This window comes from Canis aureus, chromosome 17 (genome assembly GCF_053574225.1).
Source record: "Canis aureus isolate CA01 chromosome 17, VMU_Caureus_v.1.0, whole genome shotgun sequence".
Classification (NCBI taxonomy): domain Eukaryota; kingdom Metazoa; phylum Chordata; class Mammalia; order Carnivora; family Canidae; genus Canis; species Canis aureus.
The window spans coordinates 53,522,736-53,548,984 of record NC_135627.1 but is presented as its reverse complement, the minus strand read 5'-3'; the positions used below and the strand labels follow the sequence as shown (position 1 = coordinate 53,548,984).

Here is a 26,249-nt window from a genome sequence, read left to right as displayed (position 1 = left end):
TGCTTGCAATGGCATTTTGTTTTGGTTTTCTACACTACCTTGTTCTCAAACTAACCTTTTGTTCTACTCGGGAGACTTTCAGTCATCACCCAATGGAAGTCTAGGCTAGTATCCAAAAGTACAATAAATAATATTTCTATTTTCATGAAGGCACTGACACCTATTTGTGTTCCTGCTAGCAAAACTGCTGAGTTCTTGAGCAGACTGGACACAGAGTTGCCAGACCGGAGTACCCGTCCAATTGCTTTTCCTGACCCACAGTCTTCAACTTGGGTAAGTGTGGGCTTCCATGCAGGGTTCCTTTCTTTATAAAATACCTTTATAAAAGGTATTTTATAAAGAGGTATTTAGAGAATGAAGACCAAGGGTGTAGAGTGACCTTATAGACTAGATGGCTGGAACTAAAGGCAGATATGGGAAGCTTGTGGTACTCTTGGCCTAATACCACTGAAGAAATTTGTATACTGTGTTGGAGAACTTGAACCTCATTCTGTCAATGCCAGTGGTACTAAAAATGTCCTGGGAAGGATCAAGATCAGATTTGCATTTTAGTGGGATCACACTGGTAACCAGGTGCAGAATGGCTCTAAAGGAATAGAGAGGCAGAGAGGCCTCTAAGAGGCTCTGTATTAGCCCAGGTGAGGAATGATGGAGATAGTGTAGTGGGTGGGAGGATGGAGCTGAGAGCATAGGTCAAAGAACCACTTAGAAGGTGAAGTGGGCGGGGCCCGGGTGGTTGGCTGGCCAACTGGGAACAAGAAAGCAAGTGGAATTAAGGATGCCTCTGGGAGAGGGTTGTAGTTGAGAGAAAAGATGGGTTTAAGTTTTTGGGTTCTTTTTTTAAAGATTTAATTTATTTATTAACAAGACACATACACAGAGAGGCAGAGACCCTGGCAGAGGGAGAAGCCGACTCCCTGCAGGGAACCCGATGCAGGACTTGATCCCAGTAGCCCAGGGTCATGACCTGAGCCAAAGGCAGATGCTCAACCATTGAGCATCTAGGTGTCCTGGATTTAAGTTTTCAAGAGTGTTCACTTTTCCAGGGTTTGGGCAGGTGAATAAGATGGTAGAGAAACCTGACCTTTATCTCTTCCACCCCTCCCCCCTTTCTCCTTAGTGATCGCATTTTATTTTTTATTATTTATCTGTTTATTTATTTATATTTAAATTCACTTTGTCAACATAGCATAACACCCAGTGCTCATCACATCGTGTGCCCTCCTTAATGCCAATCACCCAGCAGCGACTGTGTTGTAAAATGTAAGGAGACGTCCTGACACTCCTTAGGAAAAAGGTCATTATGCTCTTAAATGTTCCTTATTTTTTTGTCCACTGCTAATGTGATATTCCGAAATCTAGGTTAGCCACAGGTCCTTTCACATCTGTCGTCTGTTTCCTCACTGCAGGGCACTAGAGGAAAGACTTGAGAAGCCATAGGTAGTGGAGCTAAATCCTGAGTATGGACAGTCATTGACATCTGTCCAGATACCTGTGGCTATGGGCGACAGGGCGGGGAAATAGGAATCGGATAGCTTTATCAACTGTGTGCTTGGCTGCCAGGATGGTCTTGATTCCGTTTGAGGGCTTCCTGAAGCCTGTGGTTTGAAACACATGGCAGGACTGTGTGCGCTTGCTCAATTGATTTTTGGCTCATTTCTTCAATTTAACAAGATCATCCTGAATTTTAATATTGTGATCCAAAAGATGAGTCATCTCTTCCAGAGCTGTGTTTTCCGTGGATTGATTAGTGCATTAGTCACACGACCCTCAGAGCTATTCATAGAAAATATGGGGCAGCACTGGAACCGGGATGGGTTCTTTATGAGCTGTGTTCACTAGCTGCTCCCCTTTCAACACTATTAATAATTTGTTGGTGTTCAATATATATATATTTTAGATTTTATTTGTTTATTCATGAGAGACACAGAGAGAGAGGCAGAGACACAGGCAGAGGGAGAAGCAGGCTCCGTGCAGGGAGCCCGAGGTGGGACTCGATCCCAGGACTTCGGGATCATGCCCTGAGCCAAAAGCAGATGCTCAACCTCTGAGCCCCCCAGGCGTCCCGGTGTTCGATATATTTAAGTGACTTTTTTTTTTTTTTTACCCATATTGTACTCTTCTCATTCCGTCTAGTCCATATATGCATAGAATTCCTCTGAGAATGCTCTGCAGAACCATTTCTAATGCTCTAGGGACGTCCCACATACACAGTGCACTTTTGCGATGTAGAAAGAAGACACCTGCAGTTTGCCTTAGCTATGGTCAGTGTATAGAATGTGAACTCCTTGTGGTGCCCATTTATGTGGGGTGTGATGAGCTGCAGGGTTTCGAGGTTTTTTGTTTTTGTTTTTTTTTTAAACAATTTTAACATAATACAACTTTTCTGAGAAAATTGCTCTTTTTTTTATAGTTTAGTAGTAAAGTTTATTTATTTATTTATTTATTTATTTTTTATTGGTGTTCAATTTACTAACATACAGAATAACCCCCAGTGCCCGTCACCCATTCACTCCCACCCCCCGCCCTCCTCCCCTTCCAACACCCCTAGTTCGTTTCCCAGAGTTAGCAGTCTTTACGTTCTGTCTCCCTTTCTGATATTTCCCACACATTTCTTCCCCCTTCCCTTATATTCCCTTTCACTATTATTTATATTCCCCAAATGAATGAGAACATATAATGTTTGTCCTTCTCCGACTGGCTTATTACTTCACTCAGCGAGAAAATTGCTCTTATCACACTTACTAAATGTGGATCTTCCATGGGCAGATGGGAATCTAATAAATGCTAAATAATTCCATCTAGACTACAAGAAAATTCCTTTAAGTGATACACAAGAGAACTTCGGACAAAAGACAGTGTTTACTTACACATGGGTTGATACAGTTCTCTGTACTGTGTGTGTGTGTGTGTTTGGGTGTGTGTGTGTATCAGAAGTGCCAGCATCCTCATGTCTTCCCTAGTCATTATCATTGAATATTTCTGGTTATACACTAAATGATTTCCAGTCCACTTTGTTGTCCCTTGCCTCCTCTTCCAGAGAGAATAATAATTTAAAAAATCTCAATAATTTAAAAAATCTCTCACTGTTGTTCTACTGCCCAGTGGCTCCTGGTATCTTCGAAGATAAAGTCAAAATGCTTTAGCTTAAGCACAAAACCCTTTCTGCCCTCTGCCTTCCTTCCTCCCTCCCTCCCTCTTGACATAATACGTTTCTCTACAGAGAATCTAGGTCTTTGCTATTCCAAGTATGGTCCATGGACCAGTAGGATGGGCATCATCCGGGAGCCTGTAGAGGTGTAGACGAATCTCAGGCCCCGCTCCAGACCTGAACAGGAAGCTGCATTTTAACACAGTCTGTGGTGACTTGTATACATATTAATGTTTGGAGGGCACTGCTCTATAGCTCGTACCTTTCCAGCCATTTCTTCTCACTTCCACTGCTCAGGGCTCCTAGCGCAGTTTGGTTTAATTTCTATCCATGTGACACACGTTTTTTAAAAAGCCAGCACTTAGAGACACGTGTCCTTTGTACCCTTTTAATCCCATTTCTACTTCCAATATTTTAAATTCCTTGTATTAATTTCCCATTGTTTATAAAATAAGCCCTGGGGATGTAATGTGCAGCATCTGACTAGTTGACAACACTGGACTGTGCATTTAAAAGTTGCTAAGAAAGTAGGTCTTTTTTTTTTTAATTAAAAATTTTTTTTTTTTTTAAAGAAAGTAGGTCTTAAAAGTTCTCATCACAAAGAAAACATTTTGCAGCTAGGTATGGTGACAGATATTAACCAGATTTATTGTGGTGATCATTTTGTACGACGTACAAACATTGAACCATTATGCTCTACACCTGAAAGGAATATTATGTTCCATCACTTATGCCTCAATGTAAAAAAAAAAAAAAAAAAAATTCCATTGCTGCTGTAACAAATCACTGCAAACTTAGTGGCTGAAGACAACATGGGTTCATTCCCTTACAGATCTGGGGGTCAGAAGTCAGCAGTGAGTATGAAGGGGCTACAATCAGGGTGTCAGCAAGGCTGGCTTCTCCTGGAGGCTCTGGGGGAAATCCGTTCCTTGCCTCTTCTAGCTTCCCTTCAGCTGTCAGCACTCTGGCTCCTCAGCATGTGGCTGCCTCCAACCTCTGCTTTCTTCCTCACATCATTTCCCTTTGACTTTCTTGCCTTCTGCCCATAAGGATCCTTGTGATTACATTGCACTTACTCGGATCATCCAGGATCCTCTTCTATCTCAGAATCCTCAATTTCTGCAAAGTCCCTCTTGCCATATAAGGTGACCTTCACAGCTTGCAGACTTGGGGACCTAGATGTCTTTGGAGGGCCATTTTATTCACCCCACCACACTCCCCTAGCTGTTTCTTTGTTATTTGGATTCGTCTTATCTCTTAATGTGTATATTGCTACTGCTTGACTAATCAAGTTTAGAGTTTTGTTAATTTATTCCTTCCCTTCCATCCTCCTAATATAACTATTCAGTATTACAGGCATTCTCTTCCTATGATGACACAAATTTCTTTTTCTCACTGCCATGCCAGTTAGTATACTTTACATTGGCTTTCTCTTACAACTTCTCCAATATTTTGTTTTGAACATTTGCGTAGTTTCCTCTGAACCTTCGACTGCCTTCCTTCAGATTTTGTGACTGTTTTACCAAGTGCCTCTGATGCAAATTTCCACACAGTTTTCCATTTTGTGCCTGTCAGATAACTTATAGAAACCCCATTTGGGGGATCCCTGGGTGGCGCAGCGGTTTGGCGCCTGCCTTTGGCCCAGGGCACGATCCTGGAGACCCGGGATCGAATCCCACGTCGGGCTCCCGGTGCATGGAGCCTGCTTCTCCCTCTGCCTGTGTCTCTGCCTCTCTCTCTCTCTGTGTGTGACTATCATTAAAAAAAAAAAAAAAAAAAGAAACCCCATTTGGGGTTTCTTTCCCTCCTGGCAACAGCCCTCTATCAGCCTTCTGCCTTAACCTGGGCTGGTTGTGGGACCTTCCTTTCATAGAACGGCTCTCAACCTCATCTATGGGGGTGGGGGTAGGAGAGGGTGGCTTTAAAATTCACTGATGCTTGGGTCACCCCCACCCAGAGATCCTGCTGTATTGTTGCCTGGGCTTCAGGGCTTTTAAAGCTCCCCGAGTAATTCTAATGTGCAGCCTAGGATGAGAATCACTGTTTTAAAGTCATCGGGGGAATTGCTCTTATTTGCTTTCCTATGTTGGGTCCCCTGATTTCTGGGTCTCATATCTTCTATTTTCCTGTTTTATTTCTTTGTTTTGATGGAGCATATTATTTGGTGGCTTCCCAAGAGAAGATGCATGCTCAGGTCATTGCATGTCTGAAACTATCCTTATTCGGCCCTCACACTTAGCTTGTAATTTTCTGGTAAGTAGTCGAAATTGGAAATAATTTTCCTTCAGAATTCTGAGGGCAGTGCTATTTTACTTTGAGTATTAGTTCCTGAGAAAGCCAAGGCCATTTGAATTTCAGTCCTTATGTATAAGGGTTTTACCCTGCTTCACCGGGAAATTTAATATCCCCCCCTGCCCCCACTTTTTTTTTTTTTTCCTGGTATTCTCTAAATTCATAATGATGTGCCCTTGTAGGGGGGTCATTTATATTCATTTTCAGTCTGGAAACTCGTTTCTAGTTCTAGGTGATTTTCTTGTGTTATTTCTTTGATTTATTTCCCTTCATTTTCTCTAAGGAATTCTTATTATTGAAATCCTAGGCCTCCTGGATTTTTCTTCTTCTTTTTGAAAAAAATATTTTTCTCCTTTAATTTATCTTTGACATTTTTTTTCCTACTTCTTGGCATATTGGGTTAGACAAATCCTCAGTCCTTCCCCTCCCTCCTGAGCGTCTCCCTTGCTGTCATGTTACTGCCACACGGACACTTCTGGCGACAGATGTGTGGGGACTTCCCTCACACCAGGTGTTTCTGTGACATCAGCTGGGGGTCCTGTAGTTTAACTCGGTTTGGACACCATCTACCTGGAGGTTCTCACAGGTTAAGGACTCAGTCCCCCCAAACTGCCCTCCCCTTCAGACACCAAATTGCGAATAGTAGGCCCCTAGATTACCACAACTTCTGCTCAACATGGGTACAAATTGGGTATTCCCATGATCCCCTTCCTGGGTTCCCTTAATTTGCTAGAATGGTTCACAGAACTCAGGGAAACACGTACTTATGTTTACCAATTTATTAAAAGATACGATAAAGGATACAGATGAACAGCCAGATGAAGAGATATATAGAGTGAGGTCTGGGAGTGTCCTGAGTGCAGGTGCTTCTTTCCCTGTGAGTTGGGCTATGGTCACCCTCCCAGTGTGGATGTGTTTACCCACCTGGAAATTCCTTGAACCCTCATACTTTTGGGATTTTGTGAAGGCTTCCTCACATAGGCTTATCTAATAATTAACTCCATATCCAGCTCCTCTCCCCTCTTTGGAGGATTGGAGGGTTGGGTCTGGAAATTCCAAATTCTAATTATAGTTTGGTCTTTCTGGTGGCCAGTTCCCATCCAGGAGCCTATCCAGTAGGCCTCATTAGAACAAAAGATGCTCCTAATGCTCTCACCACTTAGGAATTTATATGGTTTTAGGAGCCTTGTGTGCAAGGGATGGGGTCAAGGCAAATATCAAACCAAGAGATGCTCCTAATGCTCTTATCACTTAGGAAATCACAAAAGTTTTAGGAGGTCTATGCCAGGAACCGGGGCAGAGATTGTGTGTGTGTGTGTGTGTTTGTGTGTGTGTATGTGTGTGTACACATGGGTTTTTTTTCTATTATCTCAACAGATTTTCTTATCTATCTTCTAAATATTTTACTGGCTGCCTTTTTGTGAGGGGAGGGAAGATATTTTTATTTTCCCAGAGCTTCTTTCTTCTCTGTTGCTTTTTAAAAACAGCGGCCTATTCTTGTTTCATGGATAAAATATCACCTTCTAGCTCTCAGAGGACCCTGTGCAGGGAGCAGAAGAAAACTTCAAAGAAGGGGGCCCAGAGGCTCACTACTCAGTATGCAGGATTTTACACAATCCTTTCATTCTCAACCCAGGGTTTGACCACCATAACCTTCTGTGCTAGGTGTGCCTGGTTTCATTTATCCAGAGAATACATTTCTGATTTACTGTCAGGGTTGGGAGAGTTAGTGCCTGAATTTACAGGATGGGAACAGGCATAGGCACTTTCCTATCTTTCATCTGTCTTCCTCAGCAGCTGTTGCATCTATTTCTTGGGTCCTGGTGTTACTCTCTGCAGAAAATCGGCGTCTTGTGGGTATCCTCCATCCCTGCCAGCATGTCTTTTGTTTGGCTCTGATTCTTCATCTACTTCGTCTTTCTAGATTTTTGTCTGGGAATACAGATGTATCTTGGTTTCTGAATGTAGAGTTCAATTCATTTTTCAATTCATTTTCTCTTCTGTTTAGGGTAATTTTTGAGAGAAGGATGAACTGTGGTCTCCCCGCCCACCCCAGAATTCATTTGTTGGAGTCCCAACCCTCTGTACCTCAGAATGTGACTATACTTGTGATTAGGTCTTTATAGAGATAATCAAGATAAAATGAGGGCATTAGAGATGGCTGTAATCTAACAGGAGACGTGTCCTTATAAAAGGGAAATCTGGGCACAGAGACAGGCATGTGTACAAAGAAGATGATGTGAGGAGACAGGGAGAAGATGGCCATCTAGAAGCCGAGGAGAGAGGCCTAGATCCTTCCCTCACAGATCTCGGAAGGAACCAACATTACAGATACCTTGATTTTTGAACTTCTAGTCTCTAGCACTCTGAGACAATACATTTCTGTGTTTAAGCCACCCAGACTGTGATACTTTGTTATGGCAGCCCTAACTAATGAATGCTGTTTTTCAGTTGTTCACACAGTACCCTTCCTCCTGCTAAGGCTGACGCGTACTCACCTTTAGAACACAACTTAGTGTCAACCCATTTTGAGCAGGTGTTCTTTATCCAGTTTAATAAAGTATCCTCTTTTAGCTTCTTCTGTCATAATACCCATCATAATACCCATGATACTGTAGTCATCAGTCTTCTTGTCTGACTTCCACACTAGGCTATGAGGCACTTGAGGTCTGAGGTCATGTCATATAGAGTGCTTGCACATAGAGGCTTAAATATTATTTATTGAACAAATATATTATAAGCATACCTTTTGGGGCAGGGTGAGTAAAAATATATATTTTAGTTGAATAACAAAAATTTAGTAGTGATATATTAAATTAATATTTAGTGATAGAAAAATCATGTGAATACAATTGACAGAAATTGCTGGGGTTTAGAACTAAGAAAAATAGTGACCAAAAGGTTTTCCCCTATTATTTTTGAACAGAAACTTCCTGTGCTCCCTGGGAATCACAGCTGGGTAAGCAAGCATTAGGATGGCAAGCAACTCGAAATTCTTCATAGTTGAAGAGCCATGCGACTTCCCAGTCTCTGTAGCCTTTTAAATGCTACTTATGTTACAGTCTAATCACTGTATTTTTTTTTTTTGAGTCAAAAACTAGGACCCATATTCTGATAAAAGACCAATAAAGTGGTTAAGTTTAAAAGGAAGTTATACAAATAGAATTTAGGTTTCTCACTCAATCATCTTATCTGCTTTAACTAAATATTTTATTACTCCTTTTAACCTCCTGAGTAGAAGATGTGTGCCCCTGGTCCATTTCCATCTCTTTCAGGTCTTATATGGGATAGTTGTGATAAGGACTAGCCTTCTCTAATGTAAAAAGAAGGGGTCATTAGAGAACCACTTTCCACCTTCGATGTCTTGTCACAGTCCTCTTGTGTTTAGGATTTAGATAAGAGAAAAATCCTAGGATATTTTTGCCTGTTTAACAAAGCAGGGTTTGAATATATGAGGGCTTTCTGAACACATCTGGAGTTCCATTATTCTAATTAGTGGTGCTGTAGATGATATCATTCCAAAAGCCTTTCTCCCTTCCTGGCAAGTGCTTATTATTTGATGGAATGTGGGTTTTTATAGTGACAGAAATGGGGGAATGAATTAAGAAGTGCTTGAGAAAAATTATAGTAAGGAAAAAGGCGTGTGTGTGTGGGGGAACCAGCCTTCATAAGCTTTATGGGTTATTAGTCCAAAGAACTAGGCCTGAAATATGTAGTGAGCTGCCATGATGCTGCTGGTAGTTTTATGAGAACAATGGCATTTCCTACGTATTAGCTTATCAGGTTGCCCTCTCTGCCTTACAGAGGGTGGGCCACAAATCACTGTGAGCAGAGAAAGTGTATGACAAATGAACAGACAAATACGTGGAATCTCATAAATTCCAGAATGCATGGTCACTATGCCAGTGTGTGAAATGCTGTCCCTGCGGGTCAGTGGGACTGAAGGGCATCCTGCTGTGCGTGCAGGTTCTCCTAAGGCTGCCCCTTGAGGCTCTAATTCAGCCAGAGGTAATGACTCTTGAGCTCCTGAACAGCCTTTTTCTTCTGAGAAATAAATATGAGCTTTAGGTACCTATTAGGGATGCAAAGACTTAGAAAGAAATCCATCTCTGGAACTCTATGGTATCCATCACCAGTTGACAAGTTATTTAATAGGATGCCATTAATGAGCAGTAGGCATGTCTGTGTTTCTAAAGTCACTGTCTCCATTGCTCGTCTCTGGTATTAACTGATCAGCGACTTGGGGGTATATATGGTTTATTTTTATTTTTATTTTATTTTATTTTATTTTATTTTATTTTATTTATTTATTTATTTATCTATTTATTTATTTATTTATTTATTTATTTATTTATTTATTTACAGAGAAATATAGCTTGGTTTGAGAGCAGTATCTTTCCTAGGCAAGGCCCGCTTTCCCGAATCTACATGTGTAAGGCATTAGTTGAGCTCCCTATATGTTGAATATGACAGCATTTCAGCTGAGCAGCAAAGGAGTTAGGAGGGGCTGAAGGGAGGCACATTGTAGGCAGAGAGCAGAGTGGCAGATTCAGGGCTTCAGAATCTGCTAAACCTGAAGTTTTAAATCCATTTTGACCCCGTGGTCCAGTTCAAGTTATTTTACATATCCAAGGCCATCTCCTTGTTCACAAAAGGAGGATGATATCTACTTCATAGAATTTAAGGATTTGGGATCCCTGGGTGGCTCAGCGGTTGAGCATCTGCCTTTGGCCCAGGGCATGATCCTGGAGTCCCAGGATCGAGTCCCACATCGGGCTCCCTGCATGAAGCCTGCTTCTCCCCCTGCCTGTGTCTCTGCCTTTCTCTCTCTGTGTCTCTCATGAATAAATAAACAAAATCTAAAAAAGGAAAAAAAAAGTTAAAAAAATAAATTTATATGAAAAAAAGAATTTAAGGGTTTAATAAAGTAGTAGAAATAAATGCCTGGCAATTGAATGTATTGGCACTCTTGTAAATGAGGTAAAAACTGTAGATTTTCCTTCTCCCTGCTGGGCTCATTCTTAGTCCAGTTTCATCTCCATGCTCTCTCCTTACCAGAGTCTAGTTAGAATTGCTGCTAGTTAGTGGGAATATACTTGAAATAGAGGAAAATTAAATATATTTTTCAAATCCTTATCACTAGAAAAATAAACTATGTTGATGATCTCTGAGGGGATATTTTTTTAAGCTTAATTAAACAAACGTTTAGATCATCCTTTAAAATGTGCTGGATGATTATGCTGATACCAGCTTTGTTTTTATATATCCCCAGGGAGATCTGCAGACATATGCATTAATCACCCAATAAGCAAGTGTGTATGGAGAGCTTACTGTATGCTTGGTACAGAGGTTGAGTTATTAGAACCAGTCCCATGGTAGGCAGACTAGTATATTGTGGTGATGCTTTTTCCTATGATCTTTTTCCCCTATATATTTATAGGCCAGAAGCTGGGCTTATAAGGATTCTCTAAAGGAGGAAGAAAATAAAAAATTGCAAAAGATGAAGGAGGAACAACATCAGAAGGTACGCATAAGACCTTGCTGGTCGCCGCTAATTATTTCCTTGTAGTACTAGATAATTTTGAAGATTTTCTGAACAGAAGGATTTACATACATGAAAATCATGAGAAAACATTAAAAATTAAAATAATGAGTTAAGAGGATGGTGGGTTGTGGTCAAAAGTCCTGGTCAAAACTTTCATGGTACTTCGGCTCATAGGAGGGCTATAGTGTATCGCTGTCGGTGGGCCAATAGTTCATGGAGAAGATGACAACATTTGTGAACTTCTGATCTACAAAATAAATCCATGTCGCTGCCATTTTTCAAACTAAAGATAATTGAAATTATACGTAGTGTCCAGGGAATACTATAATACATAACAAATAGCCATTAAAAGTTATGAAACTGGCTTATTCACTTAAAACACACATATAATAAAGATATTCTATGCATGTATACAAATACGTGAGGTATTCCAAATGTTTTGAAGATACAAATCAATGAAATGAATGCAGAGCCTCCTAAGAACAGCACTTAAAGGGTAATTCTCATTAGAATATAAAATTTCTGGTATGATAACTGAAAATGTTCAATGTTGTAACTTTATGGTTATACCTGTGTTTTATACATATGCTCAGATGGGGCCAGAAGCTCCTCAGCATGGGATGAGAATGAAGACCAGCGGTTAGCTCCAAGCTGCCACCTCATTCCAAATCTTTGTGTGTGTGTGTGTGTGTGTGTGTGTTGTGTGTTTTAAAGATTTTGTTTATTTAAGAGAGAAAGTGGTTGAGAGAGAGAGAAGGATCACAAGCAGGAGGAGTGGCAGAGGCAGAGGCAGAGGGAGAAGTAGGCTCCCCACTGAGCAGGGAGCCCAATATGGGGCTCGATCCCAGGCCCCTGAGATCATAAGCTGAGCTGAAGGCAGATGCTCAACTGACTAAGCCACCCAGGCACTCCCCCATCCCACCCTCCTTTTTTTATTTTTAAGATTTTACATTCCAGATCTTTGAGAAGAAGCAAGATAAATTATTTAGCTAGTTAGACACCATTATCTTCCCCATCATTTTCACTTTTCAACTTCTCCCCTTGCCATTTTGGTGGTTGATAAATCCTGACATTTCTTCCAGAATCTCTCTCCAATCCATATCTTCAATTATATAATTAACTTGAATTCTAACTCCTATTTGATTTCCTTGATTTGGTTTAAATTATTTTCTTGTATCTTTGCTGTACAACACAATTTATTACAGCCCTTGTGTGTAAAATCACTTTATGAAATAGACTGTATGTACTAATCATCATTGCTATAATTTAACCCTTTTGAGTGCTATCCTCCTCCAACAATTGTCAAATCCTTACTCCTTTGTCGTTCTCAATAGCATATGGTATAAATGACTGTGTCATTGAACTGCTTTGTGCATAGAAGGAAATAATTAAATCACTGAAAGAAATAACATAAGTTGTACATTTAGTTATTAAGCCACTATATAAACAATGAAGAACCTAAGAAACATTTTTATTTCATGGTGTTTTTTTATTGAACAAATCTTTTTCTTTTGACAAAGGCCTCATATTGAAATTCACAATGAAATAATTAATATTATAGTAAGATTCTGTAGTAATTAACATGTAGAAGTGAGGTCTGGTATATTCTCATGTTGTACTTTCATAATGCCTATCAATTGACATGTAAATGTCAGTCTGTTTCTGTGACCTTTTAACTTAATATCAAGTCCTGAGGTGCTTATATACTGAGGAGAATGTTGTGAAGTCAGCATAAGATGTGATTTATGTAAAAAATAACTTCTAGTGAATTTTAAATAGTACTTTATAAAGTTTGGTGGAATATTTGAATGTGAAAACCATTAAAAGTAGAACGTTTCACAAAGAGAATGCTCAACAGATTAGAAAATCAGATCTGGGATTTAATTTTCGGGTTGAGCAGTTATTTTAAACAGTGAAAATTAAGCTTTTTATTTCTTAATCTTGTTTTTCTTCTAGAGTTAGACAAATATTGATACATACATATTTTCTGGTTATTGATTGAGTATATTTTTCTTTTGCATAAATTATTTCCCTTTACTTACTGTAGCTTTGAGTAAAATGATTACCTTTGGCATATACATAATCCCATCATTAAGAGTTTTTCAATAACAGTAGAATAGAGAAGGTTATTTACCTTATTTTTATTTCTCTTCTTTTTTGTTCAATCTGTTGTTTACATGTCCACGAAGGCATTGGTAGAGCCTCTCATTCCATATCACTTTGATGATTTAGCTTAAGAAAATACGGATCATGTTTATGGTAAGAAGATAAAGGAAACCAGACATAATATCACATTTATTCATGTGTTTGTTAATTTCATTCATTCAACAAGTATTTAGTGAAAATTCACTATGAAGTGATTCATGAGCAGATAATCTAGGTTAAGGTAAGGTGATTGCACATTTATTTTGCTCTGTGTGTCTCACATTCTTTCATTACTCTGGTCTCTGGACATAGTAGGTTCTTCCTTAATGTTAACCTTTCAATATTTTACATTTAATTCAGTTCCCTCCTCTCACAGAAATTTCTTTATAATCCCCCTTTTTCTCCTATATGCTCAATATATTCTTCTCATTTGACTACATTTTTTTTAATGAACAAATACATTCTTGCCTTTAAAAAATAGCCCATTCCTTGATTCTGCTATTCTTAGAGATACCATCTTTTTTGCTTATATTGAGGAGGGGGGAGGAAAGACAAAGGTAATCATAATGTAATCACAACTTTATTATCTGTTTTGCCCTTTGTTCTTTATGTTCTGATTTAGATTTAGAAATGCTTGTACCAAAACCTCTCCAAAGGTAAAATTCCTTCTGACCATTCAATTCAGTGGTCATTTGCAATCCCTGTCTCCCTGTAACAGTGTGTAATATCTCTTCGAAGTTTTCCCTTTCTAGCCACCCCCTGCCCCCTTTTTTTCCCCTGGTGTATCTCTCTTCAAGTAATCTATCTTGGTATCCATCCATCCATCCATCATCCATCCATCCATCCTATCGACAAACATATATTGAGCTCCTATTATATTTGGAGCCTTTTGCAAGATGTTAGAGCTTCAATTAAGAACGGGATAGACAAGGTCCCTGACCTCCCAAAGTTTGCTTCTTAAGGAGGCGATAGACAATTAAAAGGAGACAAAGAAATAAAACACTGCATTTTTAATTTATGGTGATCAATGACTTTGTAGTAATTAATGCTGCAAAGAAAGGAAATTGTGTGTGGTGATAATTTCAGGGTGGTGTATTGAATACTGTCCATTGCCTACCTGTCAAATAAAACCGTGATTTTTTTCTTCAGATATACATTCTCCCTGTCATAGCCCATGTTTCAGAGAAGGCAGGCACATCTAAGTCCCAGGGATCTGATCCCAAAGGATCTAACTGCTCTTGGGAGTTCCATTCTCCTCAGCTGTGGTTGGTTCAGCTATGGACATGGAAATCATTCCAACCAGTGAGTCTTAAGGGAACCCTGTCTTTAGTACAGAGTTTTATCAGTATGAAATATACTAGTCTTCTCATTTAATGATTTTCAGCTTGATTTTTTTTGCCTTTTTATTTTGTATGATTCTAATATTTTCTCTCTTGGCTTTTTTGTTAGAATTTATATGGCAATTTCTCCCCATCACTTAATTTTAACCCCACTGTATCATTTGGTTTTAAATTATATTTCTAGTGACAAAAGGGGCTGTTTTTTCTTTAACCCAGTATCACGATCAGTTTTGATTTAATATATTCTCATTTATTGTGATTACTAGTGCATTTGCACATCTTCTTGTTATATGATTTGCTTTTTTAGCTATATTTTCTTATTTTCTCTATTTTTTGACTTTCTGAATTTTTTCTGTTCCATGTATTTGTCTTTCCTCTTTTCTCTCCTCTCCTCTCTTACCCTCTCCCCTCCCCTCCCTGGTGGTCAGAAATTTCAGGTTTTTTTTTTTTTTTTTTAAGATTTTATTTATTTATTCATGAGAGAGAGAGAGAGAGAGAGAGAGGCACAGATACATAGGCAGAGGGAGAAGCAGGCTCCACGCAGGAAGCCTGATGTGGGAGTCGATCCCAGGACTCCAGGATCACGCCCTGGGCCAAACTCAGGCATTAAACCACTGAGCCACCCAGGGATACCCTCAGTTTTTTTGTTTTTAATCTTATATGACCTTTGGTCTGTTGAATCTCAAAACATATGTTTGACTTTAGGGGAATTTCTAATTCTTTTATGTTTCTCCTCCTATGTTGTCTTTGTTCTTTATTTCTGGGATATGTTGCAAATGGATTTTGGGAATCTGAGATCTGTTCCTTATACTTCTTAATTGTTTTCCTTATATTTTTTGTTTGGCCTTTTTCGTTGCATTCTGGGAGAAATCTTTAATTAGATCTTCCTGCTCACTGATTTATTTCATAAGTTTCCACTCTGCTTATCTGGCACACGTATTGAACTTATTTACCAAGATTGCCAACATTGTGCTGTGTAAGCGCCATATTCTTTCTGAACTCTTCGTTGATGGGAATAACGCAGACATTCAAGCTTTCTGTCTACTATTTTAGGTGTATTTTTTCCTTTCCATTTAAGTTTTTATATAACTTTTTATGTCTTTTCACTACAGTGGGATAGGTCATGAAAGAAAATCCACTGGACCATGTCTTTAGCTACAAAAAAAAGGGGGGGGGGTTGATAAATTGTAATCTCTACTTTTCTTTCTCAAGGTATGATTCTTTGGCATCTTGGACATTTTGTTTCTTTGGGCATGCTGCCAAGTGAAGTATTTAGGAGCTTGTCTTCGGGGAGTAGTAGCCTCTTTTTCTTCTATAGTCAGTAGTACCTGGGACATTGTCTTGCTTCTCTGAGCCGGATACCCCTCTTCTATCCGCTGGCTACACAATGGCCCATGTCAGTGCTGTCTGCCATGTAGTCAAGTCTGGGAAGGGAAAGGGCTTTCAGTGCACTCCTTCAACTCATCCTCTTAATGACTACCTCAGTATCCCCTTTTGGAGCTCTTTCGGAAGCACAGCTAACTCAGCTCAGTTTACCCTGTACATTTGCTTCCTTGTGTAACTTATCCAGTCTCTTTTCTACCACTCGGGAACAGATTTCCAACAGGCCAGTTGCACTTATTGATTTTGCATGTTTATTTATTTATTTTTAATTTTTATTTATTTATGATAGTCACACACACACAGAGAGAGAGAGAGAGAGAGAGAGAGAGGCAGAGACATAAGCAGAGGGAGAAGCAGGTTCCATGCACTGGGAGCCCGATGTGGGATTTGATCCCGGGTCTCCAGGATCACGCCCTGGGCCAAAGGCAGGCGCTAAACCGCTGTGCCACCCAGGGATCCCAATTTTGCATGTTTATTGATTTATAGTCATGTGGAAAGTAAAAACAAGCCAAAAAGAGAGAGAGAGAGAGAGAGAGAGAGAGAGAGAGAATACTGAAATAATTGGGTGACAGAGAAAAGGATTATAGAATATATAAAAAATTATGATAGCATTTTATGGGGAATGCATGCAAAGTTGTATTCTGAGATGTTGTGCTCAGAAAAAAAAATTATAACTTTTAAATCCAATCAGTACTAAAAAGAAACGAATTAAGCATCCAGTCTAAGAATTTAGAACAAGAACAATAAAGGATACTGAAGGCAGTAATTAAGATAAGAATGGAAATTAATAACAACTTCAAGAAGCAGCTGTTATAAAAATCTAACAGCTTGTTTTTTGATAAGGTCAACAAAATGAACAAATCTATGGCAAGTCTAATCAAGAAGAGATTAGTAAAAATGCAAATACACAACATTAGAAATGAGGAGCCAGAACCATAGATTTGGAAAAGATTAAGCTTATATTACTATAGATAATGCTATGCTAATAATTGATATGTGGATTAAGTGAATGATTTTACAGGGAAATATAAAACTCTAAAATGATTCAGAGTTAAAACACACAAAGACAAATGAAAATGCAAGTGATTTCTAAAGTTTTCTAAGAATTATTCTCCCCTAGCAAGCTAACCTTGGGAAATTTCACAGGCAAGTTCGTTGGAATTTTCAAGGAACAAATTTTTTCTCTTATGCTTTATGAAGAACTTTACAAGTTGTTTCAGAGCAAGGAAAAAGAAAAAGTAATTTAGAATTAATACTGAACTGTAGTCCTCATGATGGCACAGCCTGATAAAGAAAATACACACACATAGAAACTTGTAGAGGCTAACTTTGAAAGAAAATTCTAGTTAATGGTATATTTTCTCTTAACTAATTTACCAAGGCAAAGTAAGGTTTATTCTAGGAAGAGCAAGGTAACTGAATATATATTATAACTTTTTGTATCTTTTCACTACAGAAGGATAGGTAATGAAAGAAAATCCCCTGGACCCCCCTCTTTAGCTACAATAAAAAGGATTGATAAATTGTAATCTCTACTACTAATTTAAAAGCAACAATAACAACAACTAAGGTGAACTAGAAATTTAAAATATTGTCTTAACATACATATAGTCTACCAAACCAATAACCAATACTAACTCAGAGTTGAAATACTAGAGCAGTGAACAATATCGGGGTATCTGCAACCCCTACTACCAACCAGTATTTGGACCTGGAAATTCTAACCTAGTGCTTCATAAAGTTATTTGATGGGAAACTTTCTTTTTTAATTGAAAACTATTAATATAGCATGGAACAAGGTTTGGGAATTATTTTAGCCAACTTGATGAAGCAAAAATAAAAAAGGAGGCTTTATAATTATTGAAAATAAGTAAAGTTATTATTTTTGGATGGGAGCTATTTGCCTGTACAACCTAAGAGAATCAACTGAAAAAAGATTAGAACAAATGGAATTAAATAAAAGAATTGGTTATAAAATAGATGCAGGAATCTCAACACCTTTCTCGAATATTAGCAAACATCAATTAGAAAATATAATGGAATAAAAAGACCTTATCAAAAAACAGCTATGTAAAGACATTGCTCAATTAAAAAAAGTAAATAAGCCAAAAAACGTCCAAACTTTCCTATGATCCGTGTCAGTTTGAATTAATGTGGAGATGGTAAAATTCAATATTGTGATGACTGTAGTTCTATCCAAATTAATTTGTGAGGTGTGTGCAATTCCAATAAAATTTTCAGTGGAATGAGGTGGTTTGAAAAACTATTTCTACATTTCAACCGTGAGAATAATCACAAGATTAAATAAGAAGCTGTACAGAAATATAGACAATAATTTGTGTGTTTGCTGGGGCAAGGAGAGCCTACAGAATTAGCTATTAAAAAATACCTCAAACTCCCTTGTTCTGCTGCTCGTAAGAGGTGAACAGAAGGGCTCTTTGACGACTTCAAATTAGAATTTCCTAAATGTATAAGCATTAGATGTAAAAGTATAAGTTTATTCTGTGGAAATCATCAGAGATCAGAGAGATGTTCACAGGGTGTATACCTAAGCATTGTGTTTTTTTTTTTTTTTTTTAATATTACTGGAAGGTTTGAAAACACTTGTTTAGTGAAAGAGGATTTGAGAAGTTTGGAGTTTGGAATACCATGTAGCAGTTGCTACTGTGTTTTAAAGAGATGGGGATACTATCATCTATATAAAAATGAAAAATAAATACACTTTGTAAAATAGACTCCAGGCAAGTTTTGAAACCTGCCTCTTCTCATTGTACTTTGTGCAGATTACTTCATCCCTCTAAGCTTTACTATGTATGGTAGTTGTTTACCTTGTGATACTGTTTCTAGGATCAAATGGGAGAAAGCTTGTGGACAGTTCATCTTAATGCCTGGCACGTGGTAAGCCTACAAATGTGCCCTGAGGTGTTGATAAGAGATTATAATCTTGCATAAATCAAGAAATGAAGGAAAATATACGCACATGTTATCCCTGGGTAGAGAGATTTTATGGGTGATCATTATGTCCTCCCTTTATTTTTATTTTATTTTTTTAAGAAAATATTTTATTTATTTATTTGAGAGAGAGGGAGAGAGAGAGTGAGCATGAGTTGGGGGAGGAGCAGAGGGAGAGGGAGAAGCAGACTCTGGGCTGAGCAAGGAGAAGACGTGGGGCTTGATCCTGAGATCATGACCTGAGCGGAAGGCAGATGCTTAACTGACTGAGCCACCCCAGGCACTCCTGTGTCTTCCTTTATTGTTTCTGTACTTTCTGCTCTTTCCATGATGAATAAGTACGTTTTATGAGAAATATTTTTTCAAAAAAAGAAAGTTGATTAGGAAATATTTCTGGGCTGGGGGACAGAGAGCTATGTGATTCCATGGTTTTTATAGCTGGACGTCCATTTCTCTTTATATTAAAATGGTACAACTAAAACACTAATTAGTACAAGGAGAATACACAGGATTAATGCTATTTTTGACTCCCCTGCTTTACCCATTAATATTTAGTTCATTTGATTTGGTTGTCTCCTCTTAATTTGTTAACATGGTTTCCACGTTTCTCCATCTTTGTCCTTCTGGACAAAGGCGTTGCTGTGAGGAGCCCCCAAACCAAGACTTCTCTCAGCCATCCCCTTCCCATAAAGCTCCTCTCATGTATTTAAAAACATTCAATAGAAGGGATTCTTTAACATCCGTGGCATCAGCTCTCCAGCTTCCACTGTCTTTTTCCCCTTGAGTGGAGACAACATCCTCTCCTGGGGGAAGTTTGTCCTGGCCAGGCGACAGCACTTTAATGTTGACATAAAGTGGTCAAGCTGAACCATGTCCGAAACATGCCTCCCTAGGATTCAGACATGACTTCAAAATGACCCTATTTTACTCTTCAGTTACTGCACACAGCCTTGCTCTGGGGCATCCCTTTCATTCTGGCCACAGCGGGTTTCCCCAGTGTCGCTCTTGCACACACCTGGCTGCTGTGTGGTTGACCCTTTGGCCCATTGGACTGCACAGAAGCAACTTCTACAGCCTCTAGCAGGAATGGTGAGTCCTCTACTTCTCACTGTTAGCTTGGGCCCCAGCATGGATCTCTGGCACTACTTGCAGCTCCCCAGCCTGTCCCCTGGCAAGAGCGACCCTCCCGGAGGGGTGAGCAAAGGCAGAGGCACAGCTTGCTGAGTTGTCCACACTTACGTACCCCATGTTGGCCAATGTCTACAGCAGGTTCTGCTCTTTGCATCTCCAAGGTGAGATTTTATTTATCTTATTATTCAGTGCCCTCTTTGTGTGGAGCTTTGTCTGAATGTAGGGAGACATGGAAAGCAGTGAAAAGACGGGCTCTCTTTCCTCTGGGAGACTTCCTGGCCTACGTATATTGTTGAACAACACCCAGCAAAACTTGCTCCTTGTTTCCCTGCACCCCTTCCTTTGTATGCCCGTGTCCTGTTGCTTGAATTGTTCAGCAGTCTATTTCTTTGTGCTTTGTCTTGCAGTTCCCCTTGTTACACTGCGGTTTCCTTCAGGGTGGAGCTGTATCTATTTGCATCGGTCCCTGCAGCATGCATCCAGCTGTCCGGGAAACAGTCAGTGCTTACCAAATGCATGCTGAGTGGGACGGGCTTGATAGTTTCTCAGGTGCTGTGGGTCTTATTCCTCCCACTTAAAGTGTTTTGATCTCCTTAACGTCCAAATCTCAGTCCTTGGGACAAGAACAACTTTCTCATATCTGTCCAACTGGATATTGCACTTCTGTATGAGAAACCAGTAAATGAAGCAAGGATGTGCTCATAAGGCATGCGGGCGCATCTGCAAAGGCTGTCAATTCAGCAGAACAAATTAATTAGTTGAAATTATCCTTCATGGTACCAAAGGAAAACCAGCCTCTCCCTCGTAAATACGCTTTGCTAGATATAGAATAATCATCCTGAGCGCAGCGATGCCAGGGCCTCCCCTCTGCCATCTGGAGTGATGTCCTTGCATGGCGATGCCTCATCAGCGCTGCCCCGGGTTCTTCCCTCCTGCTCTGTGTTTCCTCCTCTCCCTGTCCTTGCTCTGTCATAGGATGATGCGTGGTCCTCTCTTCCCATCCTCTTCTCTTCCTCCCTGTGGTTCTTGGCCTCATAATGTAGCATTCTGCTTTTTAACATCTTTACGTATTCAAAACCATGTATTCATTAGGATGTGCAAATAGAGGGGAATATAAAACACCAGAAGTGGTCTCCCACGCAGGTAAACCTCAGCTGATGGCATGAGGATGGGAAGCAAGCACCTGGGTCAAAAGTTAGAAAGCAAAAACCATGTATGATGTGCCTCTTCCCCTGCCTATTCTCCCTCCATGCTTCTTCTCTCCCCAGTGGTAATTATAGTCAACATTTTGTTGTATGTTTTTTTTAGAAAATTATTTTAAGTATGATACACATCCGTACATAAAAGTTGAAATGGATGTGCATCCATCTTTTCACATGGGATAGTCCCAAGAAAACTGCTTTGGACCTACCTTTATTTTTTCCCTCTATATAATTTATTTGTCTCATGGGAATTTTTTTTTTTTTTGAGTATTTGGCACACGATGTTACATTAAGGTGTACAACTTAGGGAATTACCAAGTTTATACCTATGCTAGGTTCACCACAAGCGTGGCTACCATCTGTCCCAATACATCACTCACTATCACAACATCATTGATTATATTCCCTATGCTGTGTCTTCTAGTCCTGTGACCTGTTCGTTCCATTACTGGAAGCTTTCACTCATTTTGCCCAAGCCCTCACCTCTCTCCCCTCTGGAAGCCATCAGTTTGTTCTCTGAACCTATCTTTTATTACTTAATGTATCTTACAGATCCCTCTATAGGTGCCTCCCCTTCTCTCTCATCTACCTTATTCTTTGTTTCTCCTGCATAGTATTCCATTGTATAAATGCTTTAACTTCTTCATCCAGGTCCTTATTAATGGGCACTAAGACTTTCTCTGGAACTTTTACTTTTCAGTAATACAACTGTGACCATCCCTTATATGTATATCTTTAAACAGTTTGGCAAGGACGCTGGGGTGGCTCAGTGGTTGAGCGTCTGCCTTCGGCTCATGTCGATCCCAAAGTCCTGGGCAATATTGAGTCCTGCAGCAGGCTCCCTACAAGGAGCCTGCTTCTCTCTCTGCCTCTTTCTCTGTGTCTCTCATGAATAAATAAATAAAATCTTTAAGAAAAGTAAACAGTTCTGCAAAGGATGTGTACATTTTACATGTTGATGGTTCTGCTGAATTATCCTCCAAAAATGGAATCTGTTTTCTCTAATTTAGATATGCCACCAAAGTGCTTGACTGCACTTGATTTTCTGTTGATCTTTTCTACTTTTTTCCAGTATGATAGAAAAATTTTTATCTCATTCTTCTGATTTTTATTTGATTGTGTCGCTTGTTTATGTGTTTCCTTTTTTTGAAAGTAGAAATTCTTAAGGAGCAAGGACCTCCTCTATCTTATTCATTATCGTATCCCTGTCACATAGATCCAAGCCTGGCTCATAATAAGCACTCAGATACTGAATGAATGAATGAATGAATGAATGAATGAATGATTGGATTAGTCTATATGTGTTATAAAAAAATTTAAGTTTGTTTTCTAATTTTGTTTATGATATTTTTCCCAATGGAAGCTTTGAATTTTTATGCAGCCAAATTTATCAGTCCTTTTCCTTTATTATTTCTGAACCTTCCTTGCTCTGTATTTATAAATAAATGTACCCATGCCTCCTTTGAAAACTCCTATGGTTCCATCTTTTAAGCTTAAATCTTAGACCTCTATAAAATTTAATTTTATGTTTAAAATATCCAGTTTTAATTTTCTCACAATAGTTAGCTAGTTCTTCATTCATTGAATTGTCTCTTCTGCATGCATTTGGCATACAACTTGGAGGTAAACTACATTTCCAGGGATTTCTGAATGCAATTAAATTGTTTCAATTGCTAAAATTTCATGATAGGTTTTAATATTTGGAGAAGCTGATTCTCCCTCATTTCTTCTCTTTTTTTTCATGGCTATGATTGCATATTAATTTTTTCCAGATGAATTACGGGATCCTTTTTGCCAAGACTGAAAAAAATATTTTAAAGAAATATGTAATAATAGTCATATATACCCAGAATATATGCCTTTTATAGTTTTTATCTTTGTCTCCTGAGAACTTAATTTGTTCAGAGTTCATGTTATTAAGCTTAGGATAGACTGAATATCATAAGTTACTCCTTGGAGAAGTAGGTTAATGCATGTGAGAAGAATTAGCATCCTTTGAGAAAAGAGTTTAATTTTGGCTAGATATGTTCTGCTAGAACTTTTGAGTGTAAATGGGTGCTATATTTCTGGCATTTATACTTGAGTATGATGAACTACTGACAAGTTATCCTTAATCTTAACTGCCTATTTTGGATACATCTTAAAGGAGATTAGATACAAAGTCTAAGCTTTAGTCTTTATTTTGCTAATAATGAGCCATTTAGCTCTTGATAAGTTATCTAAACTGAGTTTCTGATCTTGTTCCCTCATCTATAAAATAAGCATAATCTCTACTTATTCATTCACTCATCAAATAATACTTTATTTACCTGCCCATCTTTAGGAATTATTGTACGGTCAAATAACAGAATTCTGGCAAAATTTTTGTTGGAAAATGTTAAGTTCTGGTTAAACATTGTACCTTCAAAATATTTCATTTACTTATCTCCAGTCCCTCTCTTCTTAAAGTCCATCAAAAAGATGATGAAGGAAAATTTTTTTTAATAATAAATTTATTTTTTATTGGTGTTCAATTTGCCAACATACAGAATAACACCCAGTGCTCATCCCGTCAAGTGCACCCCTCAGTGCCCGCCACCCAGTCACCCCCACCCTCCGCCCTCCTCCCCTTCCACCAACCCTAGTTCATTTCCCAGAGTTAGGAATCTTCCATGTTCTGTCTCCCTTTCTGATATTTCCTACCCATTTCTTCTCCCTTCCCCTCTATTGAAGGAAAAATTCATTTATTTATTTATTTATTTATTTATTTAATTTTTTATTTTTTAAAGATTTTATTTACTTATTCATGAGAGACACAGAAGGAGAGAGAGGCAGAGACACAGGCAGAGGGAGAAGCAGGCTGCATTCTGGGAGCCCGACGTGGGACACGATCCCGGGTCTCCAGGATCAGGCCCTGGGCTGAAGGCAGGCACTAAACCGCTGAGCCACCCAGGGATCCCGGAAATTTTTTTTTTAAAGATTTATTTATTTTAGGGAGAGAGGGAGCACGAGCAGGAGAGGGAGAAAGAATCTCAAGTAGACTCTATACTGAGCGTGGAGCCCCACATGGGGCTCCATCTCATGACCTTGAGATCATGACCTGAGCTGAAATCAAGAGTTGGACAGTTAGCAGATGGCACCACCCAGGTGTCCCCCACAGAAATTTTTTATTTAAAGCCATAAGCCAGGGATCCCTGGGTGGCGCAGTGGTTTGGCGCCTGCCTTTGGCCCAGGGTGCGATCCTGGAGACCCGGGATCGAGTCCCACGTCGGGCTCCCTGCATGGAGCCTGCTTCTCCCTCTGCCTGTGTCTCTGCCTCTCTCTCTTTCTCTGTGTGACTATCATAAAAAAAAAAAAAAAAGGGAAATATCCAAAAAATAAAAATAAAAATAAAGCCATAAGCCAGTAAGAGCAAAAGAATAGATTGGAGACTGCAGTAAAGAAAAGGAATCAGCAGAATTTTGGAAGCTGAAATGTAGAGTGGAAAAAGCTAGAACTCATTTGCAAGAACTAGTAAGGTGCAAGTTGAAGTAGTGCTGATGCAGTTCAGGAACTGGAGGCACCTGGTACCTCCAGGGCTGACGTTGGAAAGATGAGGATGGCTTGGAAGTCTAAAGAGAGTAGGACACCCAGAGTCCCTCCCCTGCCACACTAAACTTTGGAAAGCATTGTAAGGATGAGGGCTAAGGATGGTGAGAGGGGAGGTTCGGATTGGGATGGGGATAGTAATAGAGACCTAAATCTTCCATGGTAGGAAGGCAAAAGATAATATGTTTTTTCAAAGTTAAGAAATAGCAGGATATGCATACTCTTAAGGAGGTAATTGACAAATGAAACCACACAGAGGAATTGAAAGTGATTCTAGGGTCGATGGGGAGGACAGGAGCTCTTTCCTTTTAGTATAGGCCTTGGTAGTACTAATAAGTAGCTCTATTACTTGCTAGACGTTTAAAACTATGTTCGTAATATTATAGTGACTAAAATGAAATAAATGACTTTATGCCATTGTAGGAAAGTCAACCTCTAGCATAAGGCTTGGCATCTAGTGCATAAATACCTGTAGAATGGTTGAGTGAATATTATTCAATTATTTAGAAAACACTCTGACTTCTTCCCTTAGTGGTGGTACCAGATAGCAATTGGAATTAAATAATGTGCTTTAGGGACTGATGAGTAATATATTTTGAATGTCACAGTTTATGAAACCAGTCTCTTTGTTATGGGGGTTATGCAATGTTGGAAGGCCCTTGTAGTTAAAAAAAAAAAGTCCATCTAGGGCATGTGGGTGGGTCAGTGGTTGAGCGTCTGCCTTTGGCTCAGTTCATGATCCCGGGGTCCTGGGATCCAGTCCTGTATCAGGCTCCCTGCATGGCCTGCTTCTCCTTCTGCCTGTGTCTCTGCCTCTCTCTCTCTGTGTCTCTCATAAATAAATTTAAAAAATCTTTAAAAAAAAAACTTAAGAAAAGTCAATCTGAATTTTGAATTTATTTTATAGTTTTCATCAAGGACATTTTGTGCTTAAAAAGTTATAGTGTTGACATGTGTTTATCAAGATGTCTCAATATTTTCCCTACCAGAAAATCCTCTGACTCAGGCACTAACTTATGACACAGTCATGATAATTCTCCTCTTTCTGCCTTTTTTTTTTTTTTTTTTGTCTTTGAAAAGAGGTTAAAAATCAGCCTGCCTCAAGGAAGGCAGTTGAATACTAGAGCAATCCTGGCACCTAGTTCTTTGGCTTAATACCATAAACAGAGTAACTAAGTTTGGAAGTTGCCTCTTCTAGGAAAATAATCAAAATGTCAGAAGCAGAGATTTGGCTGTAGTAACATGATCTCCTACCTGAAGCAAAGTATCCCCTCTAGGGAGTCCAAAGTTCTGCTGGTATTAGAAGTAACTAGTCAATAATAGGTAAGTCGATTATTCCCCAGGATTGAGGATGTTTTACTAATAGAATTGCACTGCCGAATCGAGTCCAACATTTATTTGTAAGCTGCTATCAATTTGTTGGGAAAGAAATGCTAAAGAAAATACCAGGAAATAGTATGATGTGACATTTCTTGAAGAACTGACTTGATTTTCCTTTGTAAGACACAGGTGAGTTTAACTCACATTGTATTTGTCTCTGT

General features: G+C 39.1%; 1 protein-coding gene across 10 annotated transcripts in view; it reads left to right on the top strand.

The window, feature by feature from the left end:
- EPSTI1 (epithelial stromal interaction 1) overlaps positions 1-26,249 on the top strand; it is a 94,853-nt gene that overhangs the window by 55,289 nt on the left and 13,315 nt on the right. For 7 of the 10 annotated variants that reach the window (XR_013355930.1, XM_077855543.1, XM_077855549.1 and 4 more), the window contains exons 7-9: positions 180-273; positions 8,370-8,402; positions 10,884-10,967. Coding sequence is in view for 9 of the 10 variants with exons in the window: in XM_077855543.1 (XP_077711669.1) it covers positions 180-273; positions 8,370-8,402; positions 10,884-10,967 (211 nt within the window). In the remaining variant the exon portion in view is untranslated. The remainder of the gene's footprint in view (positions 1-179; positions 274-8,369; positions 8,403-10,883; positions 10,968-26,249) is intronic. The other 3 variants (XM_077855544.1, XM_077855548.1, XM_077855552.1) reach the window with 3 other exon arrangements.